General features: G+C 40.2%; 2 protein-coding genes across 3 annotated transcripts in view; both read left to right on the top strand.

Moving 5' to 3' along the window:
• The window catches only part of LOC115380821 (guanine nucleotide-binding protein G(q) subunit alpha-like), a 30,423-nt gene extending 19,488 nt beyond the window's left edge, over positions 1-10,935 (top strand). Inside the window, exons 4-7 of one of the 2 annotated variants that reach the window (XM_030082047.1) lie at positions 158-286; positions 4,281-4,410; positions 5,185-5,338; positions 6,205-6,395. In XM_030082047.1, the coding sequence (XP_029937907.1) occupies positions 158-286; positions 4,281-4,410; positions 5,185-5,338; positions 6,205-6,395 (604 nt within the window). Of the gene's footprint in view, positions 1-157; positions 287-4,280; positions 4,411-5,184; positions 5,339-6,204 lie in introns of both variants that reach the window. The other variant, XM_030082046.1, reaches the window with a different exon arrangement.
• Positions 10,936-11,813: 878 nt separating this feature from the next.
• Positions 11,814-20,191, top strand: LOC115354345 (TLE family member 5-like). Its single transcript, XM_030044700.1, has 7 exons — positions 11,814-12,184; positions 13,879-13,976; positions 14,135-14,198; positions 14,550-14,594; positions 16,099-16,161; positions 16,491-16,565; positions 17,238-20,191. Exons 1-7 carry the CDS (start codon positions 12,158-12,160, stop codon positions 17,475-17,477), a joined length of 612 nt encoding a protein of 203 aa, XP_029900560.1. The 5' UTR covers positions 11,814-12,157; the 3' UTR covers positions 17,478-20,191.
• Positions 20,192-20,603: the final 412 nt, after the last annotated feature.

Below are 20,603 nucleotides of genomic sequence, written 5' to 3'. Positions count from 1 at the left end.
GGTGTTTTCCGTGAGGCCTTTCCTACAGGACTGATCCACGCTTCCTGGAATGGCAGAGGGGTTGCGATAACTGCCTGTCACGCTTTATATAACTGTTTTCCTATCTCTTTTTTTCCCCTTCTCTTTTTCCTTCTCTTCTCGACTGGCCTGCCTGTAGTTATCTTTCCGATCTGGATCGAATTGCAGATCCCAACTATCTTCCCACCCAGCAGGATGTGCTCAGGGTGCGCATCCCCACCACAGGGATCATAGAGTACCCCTTCGACTTGCAGAGCATCATTTTCAGGTAGAAAGATGCCTGTTTTGGCTCTCGAATCCAGCCCCCTCCATGTTGCTCATGACATGTTTAACCAATTATTCATCTAACATTTGTGTGTCCTAAGCCCCAAACCCATGATTTTTTTTACTTATTTTTCCACCCCCATTAATTGCTGCAAGATTTGATCAACCCTAGCAAGGCCGACTTATCACCCTTACAACTCAAGTCGTAGGAGTTGACTTGGGTGTCCATACTCCATTCTCTCGCTTCTCAAACCTGTTCCCCAGTCATAGACACTGAAAGACATAACTGCTCGATGTTCTTCTCATAGTCTCACACAGTCTCCTCTATTATTTTACCGACCCAGCCCTACCCACCCAGCAACATTTATACCACACATACACAACCCCCTTATGAGCACAAAGTCCTACATTCTGGTGCCCGGTCTCTGTAAATGGGTCACCTCCTCTCTTCCTCCTCCTCTCCTCCTCTTCTCTCCGGCTGGCAGAAGAAACGAGGTCGTCCTCTCCGCGGTTGAGGAATGTTATTTGGGCCGCAGGTCCCTTCAGGGCCCTTATTGGCCCTGGGTCTCTGTGGACCACAGCGCACTGGGCCACCACTAGGGGGGCAGCCTCGCTTTTTGAATTTTGTCTGGTCTGTGCAAATCGATGGGACACCGTGGCACTCAGTCAGAGGCATGCTCCTGTGCATCTTTGGACAAAATAAGCCAGGTCAGCCATTAGATTGTAGTTATGTCCACCAAAAGCTCTGCTACAAAAGTTCCTTGACTTGAACATTTTACTGAATCTGTTGTCACAGATGAACCCTTAATGAAACTGGGACCTAAACTCCCAGACGAGTGACAGCTGACCTTGTCAAGGAGAAATACTGTCAGGAAAGCTGAAACCTTGTGAGGATTCAGACAGCTCTCAGTCACTATTTTAGACAGCATTGTTGTTCACAAATGGCTACAGCAATTGCCAGGTTATCTGCCTGCAAACATTTGTATCAAACTGAAACTCTGTACATCAATCTCTGCTGCCCTACAGAGATTCTTAGATGTTAGTCCATCTCTCATGAATTCTGTTTCTTGAGATATATTTCTCAGCTCGTAGCTACCAGTCAGGTGACGTAGGACTGCTTCCTTCCACCATCAAAAGGATCCTACCATCAGAGGTGCTGTCTGTATCACCCTCTCTGTTCCCCTTTCCTCCACACTACCATCCTCTTTTTCATGGTTTTCTGTCTTCTTACCTGCCTCCTGTCCTTGCATCTGTACCTGTTCACCTCCCTATCTATTCTGTTCCTCCTCTTGTCCTCAACTTTGTGCCTCCTCTGTTTCTCCACTTGTTTCGTCCACTCATGTGGAGGAAACAAGTGGAGAAAAAATTGTTCAAGTGTGGTGCTTTATCACTCACACCAGGGGAAAAAATGGAAAGCAATCTGATAGAGAATTGGATGCTTTATGATCTTCCCTTCTTGTCCTAATATATGAAATGTGAATAGTTACCTTCAGACTGATCTAGTATCAAATGTGATGTTGACTCCTGGATAATCACAGGTTAAAGATGAATGCCTCTCAATTTAAAAAATACTGTAAGTTATTTCCATAAATGATTTGTGTTCATCATTCTGTGAGACCAGTTTAAAACACGTCAGTACAGAATCAACCACTGAGAACAAGATACATTTTAAGCAGCTCACAATTCAATGAGATGCCCTGTCTCAAAACAGTGCCGTGTGGTGTAATTAAGTATGGTGGAAACAGTTTCATCTAACTTACACTATAGGTTGCCACTGGTTGCAAAACAGTGAATCTCTTAGAGTATAGATATTTTAATACAGTTTATAATTGCTGTCCCGCCCTCATGATTCTTGACAAAACAATAATCAGAGGTGCATGGAAGAGGGCGAGGGTTTGTTTTGTTTCTGTGATCAGTAAGGAGACGCAAGATGCAAACCTCTCCTGGGCTCACAGCTGTCAGAGACAAACATCACACAAGGAGTAAAAGACATTAGTTGCTAAATGGATAAAATACAAGCATAATGCATAAACTGTAGCTTTTACCAGGCTTCTCCAGTAGACAGAAGCCTGCGTCGATTTTGCTGTGAACCTTCCGAGCTTTGGCTGATACAAGTTGTTTTGAATCAGTGCAGCGGTATCTTAGCATTAAGCCAAGTGTACTGATATGCATTTGGTGAATTGTTGCAAAGAGAATTCCTACTGCCCAGATTAGTCAAATCTCTTGGTGAATATACACAGTATTTTGCAAAAGCCAGAAACCAGATAGCAAAGAGTCAAATCTGAGAGGTCATCACGTATTAAGCCTTTGTAATACTGTATAGATCCTCATGGGGAAGTTTCTCTTTTTGCTTGTCCCCTTCCATAAAGTGGTCAAGAGCAGGGTCAGCACCATTGGAGCTGGTAGGGATTTGGTGTCTTGCACAAGGACACTTCAGCAGGGGTTTTATGCACATTTCATTCCAGACTTAGCAGTTTAAGGGTTGTGTCACTGCTCAGTTTGCTGCTGTGCTGCTCCCAAGTTGCTCCATAGAGTATGAACTGTGAAATATAGCAAAGGTAACAGTAAGAGCAACAAGGAGACTTTTTAGGAATATGGACACATAATTTGTTTGTTCTTAAACTCACAACGGTTCTGTGCCTCATTTTTCTATAAATCAATTTCAATTTCTCATTCATTGCCTAAGAAGCAGCTGCAGATTCAATATTTGAGAATATCACAGATTTTAGTCATAGTTTAGTTGCAGCTTTAAAGAAGAGCTGCTTGTGTTCACAAATATTGATTGGACTTTAATAGTTCAAAAAAATATGTGAATTCTTAAATTGAGTGGCATTCATGTTAAAATTAATTGAAGATCTGTCTTAGGCAGGAAGTCCTAGTATTGGTGGTTGGTGATATACATGACTCATGTATTTACTTTGGCTAAAAAAAGATCACATTTCTTTCTTTCTTTCTTTCTTTCTTTCTTTCTTTTTCTTTCTTTCTTTCTTTCTTTCTTGGGTGTCTACTTATTGTCTGTATAGTAGTCACCAAAAGTAGAGTTCAGCAAACTGTCCACTATGTTAGCTCTGAATTATCAGTACAGAGGAACACTTATCATGACTGCCATGTTTGCTGAAGTCTTGTTTGTAATTCTGCTTCAACCTCTTCTGTAGGTCTTGAATCCATCAGATATTCATTATGTCGACTCTTTAAAAAAAATTTAAAAAAATAAATAAAAAATAAGCTCACTAAAACTTAAACTTTTAAAGTTTAAAGTTTATTTCTTAAACAATTGGTCAGGACCCAGAATGAATGATAGGTCTACTTCTGCTCTGTCTCCACAAGACAGTAAAAATATACTTCCATGGGACCCAGGATGAGAGACTATATTTTTCATTTGGGTCATGTGCTGAAAATGGTTAAGGAACACCTACACTCGAAGTAAGCCTTTCTGGACTTCAAGCACCTCTACACCGAACAAAATGAAGTGTTTTGTTCCAAAATTCAGTATTTTGTGAAACAAACCATTTCCTGACGTTCATTAATCAATATATTTATGTATGTAATGTCTGATTAAAAACAATAATTTTACAACAAAAGACTTAGGTGTAACGTACTTACTTTTCTACTGCCTTTATAAAATTCTCTCTCTTAGCTTTGTTCCATCATATTCACAAGAGTAGGCATCACTATGTAAATTGAGGGTATTTCATTTTGGAGTGGAACATATGATTTGTCTTGATGGATTCAAAATCTTAATCAAAGCAACAGAATGGTTCCCTAAACCATTCAGTGACATTCCAGGGAATATTGAAAATTTAAGCATGCCACCAGTTTGACAAGACCTTGAAGTGTTGTGTGACATTTTGGTGTTCTGATCTTGAATATTTAATTTTCTTAGAACAAAATGTTAAATCCTTTGTTGTGAGCCGACCAAGGCTTACATGCCAATATCATGTTTCTTTTCTTGTTTCTTCACTTGCTCTCCTTCTGCTTAACTTTCATCCCCGCGTCAGGATGGTGGATGTAGGGGGTCAGAGGTCAGAGAGGAGGAAGTGGATTCACTGCTTTGAGAATGTCACCTCCATCATGTTCCTGGTGGCGCTCAGTGAGTACGACCAGGTCCTGGTGGAATCAGACAACGAGGTGGGTGGACACACTCGCCGTCTGTCGCTGTCACATACACTCACACTGACAATCATAAAGAAATCATAAATCATACTGCTATTTGGTCCCATAATAATGTCAGAATTGTGACAGACTGTGATGCATTTGGAAACGGCATTTTTTTTTATTTTTTATTTTTTTACATTTCTTTGCTTGGTTTTAATGCAGGGAGCAGTTTTCTCTCACTTTAGAAGAAAAAAAAAAACAGCCTCATGCAGTAGTCATTATTGAAATCTTGGTTAATCTTTCCTACTCCTGAAATGCCCCATGATGCACACACAAGCCCTCTCTCATTAGGGTTGCAGGATATGGAGAAAAAAATCCTATTGCAATTATTTTGACCAATATTGTGATTGCAATAACATTTGCAATCATTTTTTGTATGATAATTTTCATGTTAACTGGTTTAAAAAAAAAAAAAAAAAAAAAAACTATTTGCGTTTTTTTTTGTTGTTGTTTTTTTTTTTATTGGGGGGATATGACTTGTAAGGGCATCTCTGTAGCTCCACAATGCTTCAGTTAGAATGGTACACACTCACATTTAACCTATCAAAAAATGCACCTTCTGTGATTTAGATATTGCACTTAGCAATACTGTGATTTCAGTGTGATTTTGATTAATTGTTTAGCCCTACTTCTGCAGTGTGTCATATGTATGTCAAATGCATACGTGTAAATGAGTTACATCAAAGAGACTGATAGCACAAAACATTATTCACTGACCTGTAACTTTCTCTCTTCTCGCCAAACTAGAATCGTATGGAGGAGAGTAAAGCTCTGTTCAGGACTATCATTACCTACCCCTGGTTTCAGAACTCCTCCGTCATCCTCTTCCTCAACAAGAAGGACCTGCTGGAGGAGAAGATCTCCTACTCACACTTGGTGGACTATTTCCCCGAGTTTGATGGTGAGATCCCCTGTTTGATGGTGTGTGTGTGTGTATGTGCGTTTATGTATGTGCCGGTATTACAGTTTCACAGGTCTGTGTTTTTCTGGGTTGATTTGCATAATCTTGGTGAATTATTAGAAAGTTGATATTTCTGCAAAAATATAGAAAAATCACCTTAATTTGTTTTAAAGTTCTGTTGAAGTTATCCATTATTTGTACATTGAATATTACCCTGAAGGTTTGTAGAGCAGCTTTTGAACTATTAAAGTCTTTGCACTCCGGTATAGCTTAACAATGTGGTATAAAGTTCTGATGATGAGGAATAGATAATTAGAGCCTGAGCAATATGTTGGTTGGCTGATATTACCGGACAATATTACCTAGTCACACACACAACATTGATATATGTAATCACTGTATATGCTGGCCAGTGTGCAAAAAACACAGTACATATCACTGTAAAAAGCACAGATAATTTAAAGACCATGCAGTCATTAGCACTGTGTATTTTATCCAGCAGACTCCATTGTTTACAATAGTTTGTATAGCAGAGATTTGGCAGAGTAGCACATCACAGCTGAGCAGATGGTGGTGCAGATTGTGTTAAGGAGTTAGGAAGTTAATTGTTCAACTGTAAATTATGAGCTTCCAGTAAAAATCTCTATTGCAGATATTTGATCACCAAATTTGAGGATTCCTTGCTCTAAACGTTTATTTTTATGTATAAAAAAGGTAATGGCGCATATATTATATTGTATGATTTTTTTTTTACCCCCAAATAATGTCTGCATTGGATGCAAAATCCATTATCAGTAAGGCTTTATATATGTATATGTACATATACGTAATGATTTTGTGACTGATTGTTTGTCTTGATGCTCAAGGCCCCCAGAGAGATGCCCAGGCGGCACGGGAGTTCATCCTGAAGATGTTTGTGGACTTAAACCCAGACAGCGACAAGATCATCTACTCCCACTTCACTTGTGCCACGGACACTGAGAACATCCGCTTTGTGTTTGCAGCTGTCAAAGACACCATCCTACAGCTCAATCTCAAAGAGTACAACCTGGTGTGAGGGCCCGCACTCGGCGCACACCTCCTCCCCATTGCACAAACGCACACCTCATTCGGAGTGTGCATTCAACTCCACATGCATCATACAACATACTATGCCGGCACACACACATACAGACACACGCACACACACCAATAGAACCTGTCGTTTTTCTTTTTTCTTTTTTCCCCCCAGTACATTAGATTCACAGATCTGCCACCTCCAAATGCCCCCCTTCCCCTTCACCAAAGCTCGCCCTCTTCCTCCTTTTCTCGGCAGCTTGTTGTGTCAGAGTCCCCGCTCCTCCCAAATCTGGTCCATGTGTCAAATTTGGCCCCGGCTGCTGGCTCTGGCACACTGATCTGGCACATAGACCTGTCCCACGGGTTGTACAATGACTATGGACGGGACTTTGGTGTTTGTGCGTGTGGCATCTGTGTGTATGTTTGGGGCAACGACGACTAGTGAGGAGCAGCGTTTTTGGTAAATTGTGGGGTCAACCCTTTGGTTTCCCCTGGAGTTAACCCTCCGTGGTGTGAGATCAGATCCACAGAATCGTCTCCTTTCTGAGCACTCGAAGGTGTGGACGTGAGTGAGCACTGTAGCTCGTGAAGCCACCCACGGAGCTGCAATACAGTGTGGAATAAAATGCATCACCGAAGACCCAGCACAGCCTCTCAGTGGGGAAACAACATGCGTGAACACAGGAAGTGAGGGGAAGGGGACGGGGCAAAGGGTTCTGTCTCCACCTTGCATCTATGAATGTACCATCCAGTGTGAGCATTGCAATCGCAAAAAAAATAGAGAAATATATATTATAAACTAAAGGCATACGTAAACACACTAAGGCAAAAAAGCACGAGACGGAGAGACAAAGCTCATGAAAATCTGTTCCTTTACTGAGACTTTTTAAACATTTTAATGATATTAATTTGTTGCTATGTGTACTTCTATTTAACAATGGCAAAATTAGCGGGTGACAAGAAAAAGGTTAGAAAAATTCACGTAACAAAAGTCCAAAAACAAGCAACCAGGAATTTACTTGACATTAGTATCCTTTGCAGATTTCTGTGGGATTTTGTTAAGTTAATCGCATTGCTTCCCTCCTCCAGATGTTTTCTGTATGGATTCACAGAGACAATCTGTTACCTTCCATGTGACCTTCACAGCATCTGGCACTACTCATATACACCTACACTACATCACACCAGGAGCGGGTGACAAGACCTTGCTTTTGACACAGGCTCTGCTCTGATTAGCACAGGCAGGTGCCAAGGGGAGCATGATGTCATCAGTGTTTATCGGCCCGCAGAGCACTGGGCGCATTCGCAGGTTGGGCTGCAAGTAGCTTATCTGACTTATAAAAAGCTGTAAGTAAAACACACTCATGCCCGGGTTGTGAATAAAACCCATGCGGTGTAACATCTCTGATGACGTCATACCTGCGTCACTCAGCCGTCCGATCAGACACACTTCCTGCGGGTTGACATGATGGTCGTCCATTATATCAACACAGGACGTGCTTCTGTTTACTTTTTTACTGTATAGTCACTTTGTTTATATATAAAAAAAGATTGCTTGCTGTTGAGTTGTGAGAGGAGGGGGGCTACGAACCTTCTTTCACAGAAAAACGTACTCTGAAGTCTGCAAACGTTGTTGTTTGTGTATATTTGTTTGTAAATACATATACACAAAAACGCTCCTGTACAATAAAAGGCTCTGTGGTACTCATCTTTCGCAAAAAGGAAAAAAAAATCCACTTCTTTCAATAGCGTAGTTTTTTTTTCTTATGAATTTATGGTAGTATTGATACTGTGATTATGGATTTTGTTCACTTGATTAATAGGACTGTACACAGAGCTGCGCTGAGTGGTGTTGAGGAAATGACGGACAAGGAGTAATAGTCAGAGAAAAGAGGTTCCTCCCACCCAACCTCTTCAACCCTCACAACTCCACACTACTGCAACAGCTCCAGCTCCAGACGAATACTCTGGACTAACTAGGGCTGGTAAGATTCTTCACAATATGGTGACAAGATGATTTTAAAAAGAGTAATTAAAGATTTTTTTTTTATTTATCTAATTTATGGACCAGGTTTGAAGGTGTTGATAATTTGACTGCTTTTGATTCTGTCATGTTGAAGCGCTCCTTTCTCATGGTGGAGCCTACTTGAGTCTGAACTGCTGTAAAAACAAATGTCTGGTATAGTATGGACTTTATCTCTGCTTTCTATTTCTATTAAGACATTTCCAGTTGTACTTGCCATCACATCTCCATCCAAGATAATACTGTATGGTTTCTTTAGGAGCCCTCACATTTGTTTTGTTTGATTTAAAAAAGGAAAAAAATGAAAAAAAAGAAACATGTATTTCCTCTTGGTTTATAGACGCAGCGCTGTAATGCATACTTAGAAAATGTACAATACGAAAGTAGGTGGAGTTTTTTATCAGTGATTGAAGACCTACGTGGTCCATGCTTGCTATTTGTAATTTAACACAAAAAAATTCTGTCGTTGGTTTTGCATTGTTAATTTCCAGTTTTTTGAAGCTTGCTTTGATAGTGCCAGTGATGTGCAGATATACTTTTTTGGTCTTTGACCTTTTCTACAGGCGACTTATCCTTCATCCTCATTAAGGGCTATCACAGTACATCAGGCAGACAGTGGGAGTGGAATTTAGGACCACAGTGAACCAAGTCATCCACTAATCCTTGTGTATAAATGGAGATTACTTATGTGCTGTAAGAACTGTAGGCAGGGTGTTAATGCAAACATAATAAGGTGTGTAAAGAGAGATGACCAACACTAAGCAGTTTCTTTTATACAATCCTTTTTATGTCTTTTTTAATTTATTTATATGGCCCAACAGTAAGTCAAAAGGACCCAGTCTCTGGCTCTCAGACAATGTCACGCCCATAACATTCATTATTTCTTTTTTTTTTTTTATTTTTTCATTGCATTAGTATTACGGTATTACCTGGAGTTGACTCCATTCAGTATAGAAACACTATTTTCACCAAAAGACACTACTTTTAAGACATCACTGAGTATTGTGTAGTTTCCACATAGTGTTTGAGTTATACCTGAAGGCCAACAAACCTTTACTGCCATTTTGTCTGCTGACAAGTGACACTAGCCTCGAGCTGAGCAAGCGGACGGCCAACTGTTAGACAGAGATGCCTGTCATAGATTGAGAGGTCCTGTATGTATCAGGATGCCAGTATTAAGGTGGAATGACGTCTCAGTATGGATACTTGAGTATTAAACAGCAGTTTTACGATTGTGAAGCTTTACTGTGTTGAGTGCAGCTCGCTTAGATGGTGATGTACACCCTACATCGCTCAGTCACCTGCAGACTTAGCACTACGCCTCTGGTACGCGGTGAAGGGCTGACAGGCTGGCGGTTTGGTGGTTCGTTAAAAGCGTTTGTTGCACAGTGTGTTTTCACGTGTTAATCCCACCATGTACGAGCTGGAAAGAGGTTAGGCAGACTATAGGAAACTCTGTAGTTTTTCAGTTGCATCCTCTCCTAGTCACCTTGTCCCTTTGAGCACTGACCAGTTAAAAGACTGGATTGTTTGTTTCACTGTAACACGTTCCCTTTTATTGCCTTTCATTGCCTTGAATAGTAAAGGCTTTGTGCAGACGTTGCTGGCCCTTTACTGTTATCTAGCATGCTCTGTGACCACTGGGTGACTGGGGATATATAATACACCCGGCCCATTGGTATTCAAAGTTGGAATAAATTCAATCATACTTATCTTTTGGAGATCAACATGGAGTTAGTGCATATTTAGAACTTAAAGCTTGTTTTCCTTTTTTTTTTTTTTTTAACAACAAAAGTGTTTTTTTGTTCTCACTTTCTCTTCTCTTTGTATGATAAGAAAACTTACCAGAACACTATTGTATTTAGGACCACTTGATTTTCTTTCTTTCTTTTTTTTTCTTTCTTTTTTTCACTCCAATGAAACCTGATGGTCAATTGTGTAGTGGTGTATAAAATGCTGTGTTTTTCTTTATTTTGTATGTAAACCAAATGTAAATTATGTATTATACTGAGTGTGCCAACCCCACTCTCTCTAGAGCCAGGCTCTCTCTAAGTGCCAACGCTGTGGTCATCATCAAAGGACTGCCACCTGAGGCGGTCCCCCTTTTTAAAAACACACCAGAGACTAAACAAAGGATAGATGATTAAGTACACACAAAGACTTTATTCTGTATTTAAGATTGAAGATTTAAAAGATAATCTGCTGTTTTTTAAGAAACTGTAATTATAATTGCATGTGCTGTTTATTTTGTGTTGGAAGTGAGGGCTTGGATGTTTTCATTGATGCAGAGCCCTTGGTGAAAGGGTTGAATCGGTTGGTTATTATCGATTATTGATTTACATTACTCTTGCCATATTTCTTTGTTTTTTATGTGTTTCATGTATTTGTTTCAACCACTGTTGCCTGATCCTCATTCAAACATGAACATGACTTATGATCATTGCCGCCTTCTAAGAGAGAAACATAATGACAAGGTATCTGTTTTAAATTGAAATAAATTTGTTCCTATACTTGCTGATTGTGTGTGTGCGCGGAGTTACTCAGAATATCACAAATACTGACAGCATCAAAGACAGTACACAGGACAGTTGGGACTCAGTACCTTGAGGCATGTTTTTTTATTAGGACATCAGGGCTTTTGGACCAACAATTCACATTGTTTTTCTAAAGGGGATGGTAGACTACAATTTCTGTGTTTTTTGCCTTCCTCCAAGGCACTTGTAGGGACTGCTGACTTCCTTAATCCTGCTGGGCATCTGCAATACAGCCCAGTCAAATAACCCCAGGTTTGGTTAAAAAATCCTAAATATTTCACAGTGCACAGCTATTAAAAATGGTGCACGGTAGAATGCAAATATAAAAATGTGAGGGGGGAAATCACAATGAAATGACCAGTTTAACTATAGGTGAATTTGACTCCCTCCCCCATATAAGCATTCATGAGGTCAGATAGTGTATGCTTTTATGTGCCTTTAATTGATGAAATACTCCCTTTATTAGTGTAATACGCAGCCCTTTTTGATCATACACTCACTGTATACCGTTTTATTGATGGAATAGTCCTTTATAACCATATAAGCAGTCATTTATAACCCTCAACCGTAATTGCATGGAAGTTGCATGGTGTAAAGTCATCTGTCTGACGAAGATACTCAGTAAACTACCTATTTAAACATTTATTTTCAGCTCAGGTGTTGAACAGGGGCTACATCAGCGGGTGTTAAGCTCAGTCCAGACGGTGCTGATGTTACTAATCATGAATAAAACTATTGAGTCAGTCAGTTTAATGTGCTATATTTTGCCTCCGCCTGTGCACTCCTCCAGTTCTGTGCCGCATCACACGGGGCGCCCGTCCCTCCGCCGCTCGGTTTATTTTCGAGGTGATGCTGCTCTTCTTCTCAAAGCAGAGGAATGTCAGAGGCTCATATGTCAACACCGAGCTTCTCCCCAGAGAGGCGTATTCCCGAAACCTGATGGCCCTTTGAAGACGCTTTATTTTTTACAACCATCATTTTTTTCCCCCTCCAGGGTTCCGGGCCGATTCCGCCGCGTACGACTCAAAGACGACCGGGTCTCGCTGCTTTGACCACAGCTAACGCTATTTAAACGATGACAGACGACAAAGTCAGAACAGCGTTTTCAATCATTTAAAAAATAGCCGAGGGTCTGTTAGCTTAGCCAGCTAGCCTGTTAATTCGGTTAGTCCGGGGGGAAACACGGTGAAATCCACTGTTGACATGATGTTTCCTCAATCACGACACTCGGTAAGTTGGCTTGTTCAACTCGTCCAAGTTTGAAGCCGTGCAGACGGAGTTAGCCGGAGCTAGCTACCGCACAGACAGCTGATACTAGCACTAACTTAGCTAGCTACCCAGCACTACCACTAGCTTACAGCCTTTGCTAACAGCTCGTCTGCAACTTCTCATAGGAAACAATAATGCGGTTTTGGCTATACCGCTAGCTAGCTACTCATACCTGTTTTGTCACAAACACATTAGCAAGCCTTTAGCAGCTACATATCACCCAAAGTAGGTAGCTCAGTTGCTAAAGCGCACACAGTGCTCTGCAAATGACTTGGTTAGCTAGCCTACTTCTGAATCACATCGGCTCTAAAGTAGCCACATTTAAATGTACATAATGATCTTCCGCCTCCCTTGAAGTTTATGTACGCAGATTATAATCCAGGGATTGGCTTTTGGAAGCCAAGTTGTAAAGCAAAACTGTAATTTATGCCATATCTTTCAAAACACACACTATCAATGGGCCGACGCTCAACATGCGTCCTGTGCCAGGTGCAGGTGGGTTAGTGTTGCTCTCTGAGATAATAAATAAAATATTATTGAGACTGGTGATGAAAAGTAACTCCATGTTTCCTCCATCGAGACCTAAAGTGAAACTATAACTATAACAGTCTGGCGTAATGCAGATACTCTGTTTAGCCGTTTTCACAGTTGTCCTTATGATATAAAGTGTGTGTGGGCAGGTTTGCACTTCATGCATGGTGCATGTACTCTTTGCTGTCTTGCATTTCTGCTACCTCTGCACTTTTGATGCAGAGCTTTGACCCCTGTAGCTGGGTGAGTGCATCCTCTCTCTTTAGTTCCATAATCCCACTGGAAACCTATTGCCTTGTGCCACTTATTTAGAGAGTAATAAGGTTTAGGGGACCAGATTAAACCCTGGATTACAGCTTTGGGCTGGGGGGTTTGGATGGAGGCCGTCTCTCTACCTAACCAGACTTAATGCATCCTCTAAATACCTCTCACATATGGTCAGCATGGCTGCACTTTAATCTAGCCTTATGTAAACATATTTCTCCAATCACCACACTTTTTTTTTTTTTTTTTTTTTTATTCCTGAAAGTGCTCAGTTAGAGCTTTGGTGAAAGCGGGACGTTGCAAATTGGTTTGCCCATGACAGCTGTAAAAGAAATCTCTGGTTCACATTAGTTCAGACTAACTGAGCACCAGCCGTCTCCCTCTTTCTAGTTGTAGCACGCTAGTCAAGCATACTGTCCTGCTGTATATCTTTTTATCTCATTTTATACACACAGATATACAGTCTTGCTTAGAATAACCTACATGCGTGCTATCCTCTGAGGTTAATCCCAGAGGTCAGCCTTCTGTTGCTAAACAAACCAAAACACACACATTTATCCTCACACTTGTTTGCGTCAGCTGTACACAGACATACTGGATCCATCCTTTGCTTGTTGTTTGCGGCAATAATTGTTTGTAATTTCTTTGCTGTTTTGGGGAAAAGAGCGCTGTATGGCTGCTCTGTCTAAACTGTGAGGTTCAGTTTAGGTTCCAACCCAAATGCTGCTCAGTTTCTCTGGTGTTTTAATGAACCCAGAGAGCCTAAATGTTCTCATAAATGCTCTCATCTCATTGTGCATATGTCAGGGCATCTGTGTGCGTAAACAAAAGCTAACTGTGTCTTTGATCTGATTTCCCAGGCATCCTCTCAGTCCAGTCAGCCTCTGAAGTTCACCACCTCTGACTCCTGTGACCGCATCAAGGATGAGTTCCAGTTCCTCCAAGCACAGTATCACAGGTGCTGAGCCACGTGCACAGCGCACTCACTATAAATGAAACAAGTGAAAGTAATATTTTGTTTGACATTTTGCCTTGTTTGAATGGACTTTAAATATATAAGGTAGCCTAAATATATAAGCTAGCCCTAATTGATGAATGTGTGCTCTTTCTTACCAGTTTGAAGTTGGAATGTGATAAACTGGCCACTGAGAAGTCAGAGATGCAGCGTCACTATATCATGGTGAGCGGTATTATTTCTTGTCAATGAGATGCAGTTTTTTTTTTTTTAATTTCTTATATCTGGTCTTCCAGAAAATACCAAAAACTGACTTAGTTACAGCAGTGATTTTACTCATCATCTTCAGTGCTTTTAGGAAATAATTTTGATTCTATATCCTTCCCTGTTTTTGGTTTGTTTTGCCTCAGGTGTATGTCACAGAGCTAGAACAAGCTGTATCTGGCTTTAACCTGCAGTGTGTTTATATTTAGTCTACTGTCATACAGGTTCTTGTGCGTAAACAGGCACAGAGAAAGGTTGTAGTTTCAGCTTGTCATAATTGTTGTCCTTCTTTTCTCCCTCTGTTTATTACAGTACTATGAGATGTCCTATGGACTGAATATTGAAATGCACAAACAGGTAAACAAGTTTCTTTGATTCTGCACCTTTACCTTCTTGACTTTAATACCACTTCCTCTCTCACCCTGTAGCCTTTCAAGCTGTACACCAGCACCTGATGTCTTTCCCTTTTTTGTGAGGGAAAGTGCACATTAATCAACAGTCAAAATCAAAACAAGGTGCAAGAGTCAATCAGAGAGGCAAACTGTCATCTGTTGTCACATGTACAAAGGCATCCTGTTCTTCCCTTCGTTCCCTGAACTGTTGTAATAGTCGGGGTCGAATAGCACAGATCGTGTTTGTGGAACTTGTGGTGCCAGCGTGATTTGTTAGAGACAAGACTGGGTGCCCTAAAATATTTAGACGATTAAAGGCAAACATTTGATAATAAATTAATTAATATTATTTCTTATACTGACAACTTGCCTGTAGGGATACAATAGTATGAGATTTTCAAGGTACGATAACCTTCTAAGAAAGTATCATAGTCTCACAGTATTACAAATTATTATTTTACAGTGACCCTCTCATTGCAGCATGCTGTAACATAGCTTCTTGGTTTACATGTTAGCACTACAGCATGTTAGATTAACTACTACATGAAAATAACATTAGTTGCGAGCTTTTAAAATAATTTTCTATGGTTACTAACAGTTAAACTTGTCATGCCCTCTGAGCAAGGAATTTGTGCCTGTCAAGGTGTGTGTGTATGTGTTTGTGAGTTTACGCTTATGTTTTGTGATCAGTGTTTGAAAGATTGAATGATGAAGTTTTTTAATTACTCTTTATTTTATTAAAAACAGGACATAATCCTTGATCTTCTCAGAGGGAAGATTGATGAACATATTTGATGTGTTTCCTCCTTTGGCACAAAGAGAGCAGTTATACACTGTGTTGGTAAAGGAAAACATAACAACTGCACACTTTGTTCCAAACCACAAATTTTATTAAGAGACAACATTTCGATTTGAACTGGATCTTGGAGCAAAGTGCGCAGGCATTATTTTTCCCTTTCCTTTTCCACCTTTGGTAGCCACTTTGCATCCTCATTTTTTTACAAATTAGATATCCATCCTCGAGAACAAACTCCCTTTTCATTTTTGGGATATGCAAAGTGACAGGTAGGTGCAGAGAGGTCGTCCATGAAGAAAGGAGATGCGACCACATAACATGGTCATAATGACGTCTCCATAAGGTCTTACCTTGGTCATGTGTGATGTTATCTTGTGGCAGCATTGTGACAAACACAATGGATAGTCGACGTGTTGCAATTTTTTTTTTTTTACATAATAACATGTAATACCGCAGAATTCAATACTGTACATAAGCAAATGTATATGGTACAATAACCGTCAACTTTCATACCGTGCCGCTGCAACCCTACTTTCCATTGGAATTGGGGTGAGGTACACCCAACCCACCTGGTTAAAGCAAGAGCTAAAAGTCTTTTGTAAATCCTTTATAGGACGGGACTAGTAGCCTCGTGGTCTGACTTTTTTGTTGTTTCTCTGTGTTTCCTTTGCAGGCCGAAATAGTGAAGAGACTTAATGGAATATGTGCTCAGGTGCTCCCTTACCTGTCACAGGAGGTAATAACACTGACATTTTCATGAATAACCAAGCTGTATTTCCCAGAGAGTTTCTCTGCCGAGGCAAATACACTGTCAACATCCTGATAGGCAATTTAGGCACTAAATTCTAACTACTTAGCTGTGTACTATGCGATCTGGATGTGTTTCTGAGAACTGTTTACTTTAACTTATATCCTCACATAAATACATTTGAACCGCCTGATACTGTTCTCCATGCATTGTCTGCCACTGTTCCTTTGTCTTTATGATTTCCAGCCAACATAATGCTGAAACTTTGAGATTTAATGTAGAAGTGTGTATGACAGTGTGTTTTGTCTTTGTTCCAGCATCAGCAGCAGGTCATGGGCGCCATAGAGAGAGCCAAACAAGTCACACCCCCTGAGATGAACTCCATCATACGGGTAAGCTGCACAGATGAGTTTGTGAGTGTGTTTCTTCTATTGAACAGAAATTCCACTTGAACTCTTATCAGAATTATAATATGGCCAAGTTCATTATCCAAATTGGGGAAGCTTCAATTTTGTGATTAAAGTTAAAATATGTTACCAAAAACCCAAGGATTAAGTGTAGTAGTGTTACAGAGACACCCTGGTCTACAAATCATATTCTTAAGATGTAAGAAAACATGTTTGATACAGACCCCCACAAAAATCACATCATTCTAATAGTAGTAGAAGTGAAAATTAAAATTATTTCCACTATAGTCAAGAATTACATCAAAATCACAATATGTGTCAAAGTAATTGATTCGATAATAATGTTGTTTTGAACATTTTTTTCTCATTGTTCAACCTTAATAATATAGCAGTTATGCTCTCAATTTTACCTTTAGGTATAACATCTGCATCAGACCAAAGTGTTTGCTTTATTTTAATAGCTAGACTAGACGTGTAATAGCTAGATGCACTGTGCCAAAATGCATCGAGCACCATTGCTTCAAAAAATTGTGCTGAAAATCCATGTGATACAATCCATGTGCTTTACTCAATTCTGTTGCAGTCCTCCAATATGTGCACTTATCTACACATACTATACCTTTGCTGTGGTGTTTTTTTTTTTGTTTTTTTTTTTAGCAACAGCTCCAGGTGCACCAGCTGTCCCAGCTCCAGGGCCTGGCCCTACCCATGACTCCGCTGCCCCTGGGTCTCACCCCGCCCACCCTGCCCTCAGTCTCCTCCAGCTCCGGCCTGCTCTCCCTCTCCTCCATCCTGGCCAACCACTCCCACGCCCAGGCGCAGCTGGCTAAAGAGGACAAGGCCCGGGACGGCGCAGAGCGGGAGCAGAGAGAAGAGGATGGGGACAAGTCAGACTAGTAATAACGCAGCCAGAGGGGGGATGTGGTGGCGAGGCAAGTGGGGTTGATAGTCTTAACTGTAAACAGAGGTGAGTGTGAGCCTTGCTTACTCTGCAGAGGGTTGGGAGTGTTAATGGAGAGGAGAGAGAGCAGGGCCGAGAGAGATGACTGTGTTTTCTTCCTCAGTGTGGCGGTTTTGGGAGCGCTTTGGATGTGCAGAGAATGCATGGCTGAGAGAGAGAGATAGAGTGGGAGTTAATTGTTAATATTATTTAGTGGTAATAGACTCAGTTCAGGCTTCTAGATGTAAAAATAGATGCTTTTTTAGTGTAAGCCACTGTGGTGGCATTTACCAAGGTAAATGTTGAGTTTTCCCTCTGAGTTTGGAGTGAGCATTAAGGACAAAAGCTAACAGCAGTCTCCTCCACATGGTTCTGCCTCATGCAGGATGTTTCTCACTCCTTTTCCACAGACCTCTACTTCTGTCATTTGCCTTTTTCTTTTTCTTTTTATCAAATCAGTTATGAATGGAAAATCTCTTTTTGGTGGTATTTGTATTGTATGAAACCCTGTACCATTTGTTTCTCCCTTCTTACTGCTTTCCCTCTATTTTGATTGGATAATGTAGCTGCGCCATTTTTTCCCCAACACTTTTGATAAGCATGGACTGGAGCTGTTTGGACAGTGATGCCATGCATTCAGAATACACTTGGGGCTTAATTAACTCTGGAAAAGTCTGAAATTAAATGTCATGTTGTAAAGGGACATTTCACTTGTTAGATGCATTCAGGCCTCAAACACCCACTAACATTAATGTATTCATTTTGCAAATCACTGGATGCATCAGCTTTGTTACATACCTCAATCCCAAACTATTTTTTTTTCCATTGGAAAACTATTCTAAGTCAAATAAATAAAATATTCCCAGCTGGGTGAATTATTTTTTTGTTTGACTTAATAGCACTAGCTGCACATTATATAGTGTAATCCTTGACTCAACTTTAAATTCAAAGACTTTAAGCTCAGAAATCCATGGACGTTTTATTTTTCAGTGTTTTGTTTCATGAAGTTAAAGACAGGCTAATTACATATTCAGAATGTTTGTGTGTGTGTGTGTGTGTGTGTGTGTGTGTGTTAGAGTGAATATGACATTAGAGAAGAAAACACTTGATTGTTTTATTTTTTTTTTTTCATAAAGCACCTTTTGTATTTTCCTTACTCCTGCTCCTCCCCGTTTGCCTACTCTCTAACTGACAAACTTGAATGGGACCTAAACTTCAGAAAGACATGGTTGTAAAAGATAGACGAGTGTGATTTTTCAGAGTACTGTATTTCTGTAAGTTAGTGTAGCACTTCAGTTTGTACTGATATCGTATCAAGCACCTGTCTTTCCTGTCATGTTTCGTTTTGTATGAGTGTCAAGGGACTCCCTTTATTTTCACATTGCTTGGATGAAGAATGTGTCACTGGTGAGCCGCTGAAATTCTGTAAGCAAGCAGACGAGAGAAACTTTTCCAAAAAGGTTGTCACACCCAAAATCTGTGCTTGCCAAAGTTGTGATTCAGGAGAAACTGACCCCGGTGGCAATCACTAATAATTAGTTTCCATCATGAGTTATAAAAATCATAATGCCAAATTGCATTTTGATTTGTTGTTAATCAAAAAGCATTAACAAGGCCTAAAAGGTGTGATAAATAGAAATGTGATCCACCTTTCAAGCAGCAGAGGGCAGTAGTGTTCCTTTCCCCACCAAGCCAGTTAAACATGAGTATGAAGTTTTAACCAGATTTTGACATCTACCAGGCAAATGAAGTGGTTCAGGTTGGCCATTTTGTTTGCAGCTTTTCACACACACGTCCACCTCCACCTTGTTTTAGCTCCTAACTCTGGGCCAGTGGTTTGTACACTGCTGGTGTAAACTCTGCAACGTGAGTTAGTTTTACAGAGCATTTGGCAGCCCACCTTTACGTCTGTGTGTGTTTATGTTTGATGGGTAAAGTTCTGTATTCCTTTTTGAAAAGCACTTAGGTTGTGTCTTGGCTTCTTTCCTGTCTGTGCTAACCTTAGCAAGCCGAAAACCTTTCCTCCCTGGAGATTTGACTTAAGCATATCCAGTGCAAAAAAAAAAAATACAGATCTGATCTCTAAGTGGCATGCACTCGATGCTGAAGCTTGTCTCTGTAGAAAACCTCCTTGGCAAAACTCAGACATATGAATGGTATGTGCATTTGTTTTTGCTGTGAAGGGCCAATTTGTATAAATATGAATATATCAATATACCTATTTTTTAAGCATTTTTGTATGTTTCAAAGCTGCTTTTTAATGTGCGTGTGTGAGCAACTTTAAAGGAAGACTTGATGTTGTATGTGTGCATTACTTGCCTACAGTGAGAGGCACTATATTGAATGCCATGCCTATTTTCCCTGTTTCTCTCTCCCATTCTCTCAGTAGGCAGTAACACCTAACTTTTTTTTTTTTTTTTTTTTTTTGAGCTTTGTAAATGTCATGTCATTTTTTTAAAGTCTTTTTTTTTTTTTGTTGTGCAAACAAAACATGAACTTGTTTATAATGTATGTTGTTTATGAACAATATTGTAGCCTCATTTAAAAAAAAAAAAAATGGGGGCCAAAAAAAAAAGTAAAACAAGCAACTGTGTACTCTAATGAGAATGAACCATTCAGCAGTAAGGAAGCTCCTCTGGTGCCTTACAAATAAAAGACCTGATTGAGAGTGGTTGTTTGTTTTTGGCTACTTATTGTGCGTGTGAAAATGAAAGCTGGGAGAAATAACCGTTTTCCTGAAACAAAGGCTCCTTTCCTGAAACAAAGCCTCCTTCCAAGGGTGACAATAAGAAAAACAACTTGCACTTGCAAACTGACACATTCAAGCAGCTCTCGAGTCACCTTTGAGTCATGAAAAGTAACAGTTAGTACTCTGACCTGAAGCTGGGCTTGATAAACATGTTCACTCTCACACTGAAACCCTCCTCGCCGGCTCCATGCAATCATTTGTGTGGTATGAAGTTTGTTCAGCAGATGGACACATATTAACCTTCTGGTGAATTACTTTGATTTGCAGGAACAAGTGAGCTCATGGTGTTGTAACAACATAAAAAGTTCTGCAGAATTTTCTTTGGATTAGTCAC

Source organism: Myripristis murdjan, chromosome 22 (genome assembly GCF_902150065.1).
Source record: "Myripristis murdjan chromosome 22, fMyrMur1.1, whole genome shotgun sequence".
In the NCBI taxonomy this organism is placed as follows: Eukaryota; Metazoa; Chordata; class Actinopteri; order Holocentriformes; family Holocentridae; genus Myripristis; species Myripristis murdjan.
The sequence above is the reverse complement of the archived record's forward strand: the minus strand, read 5'-3'. Positions and strand labels throughout refer to the sequence as shown.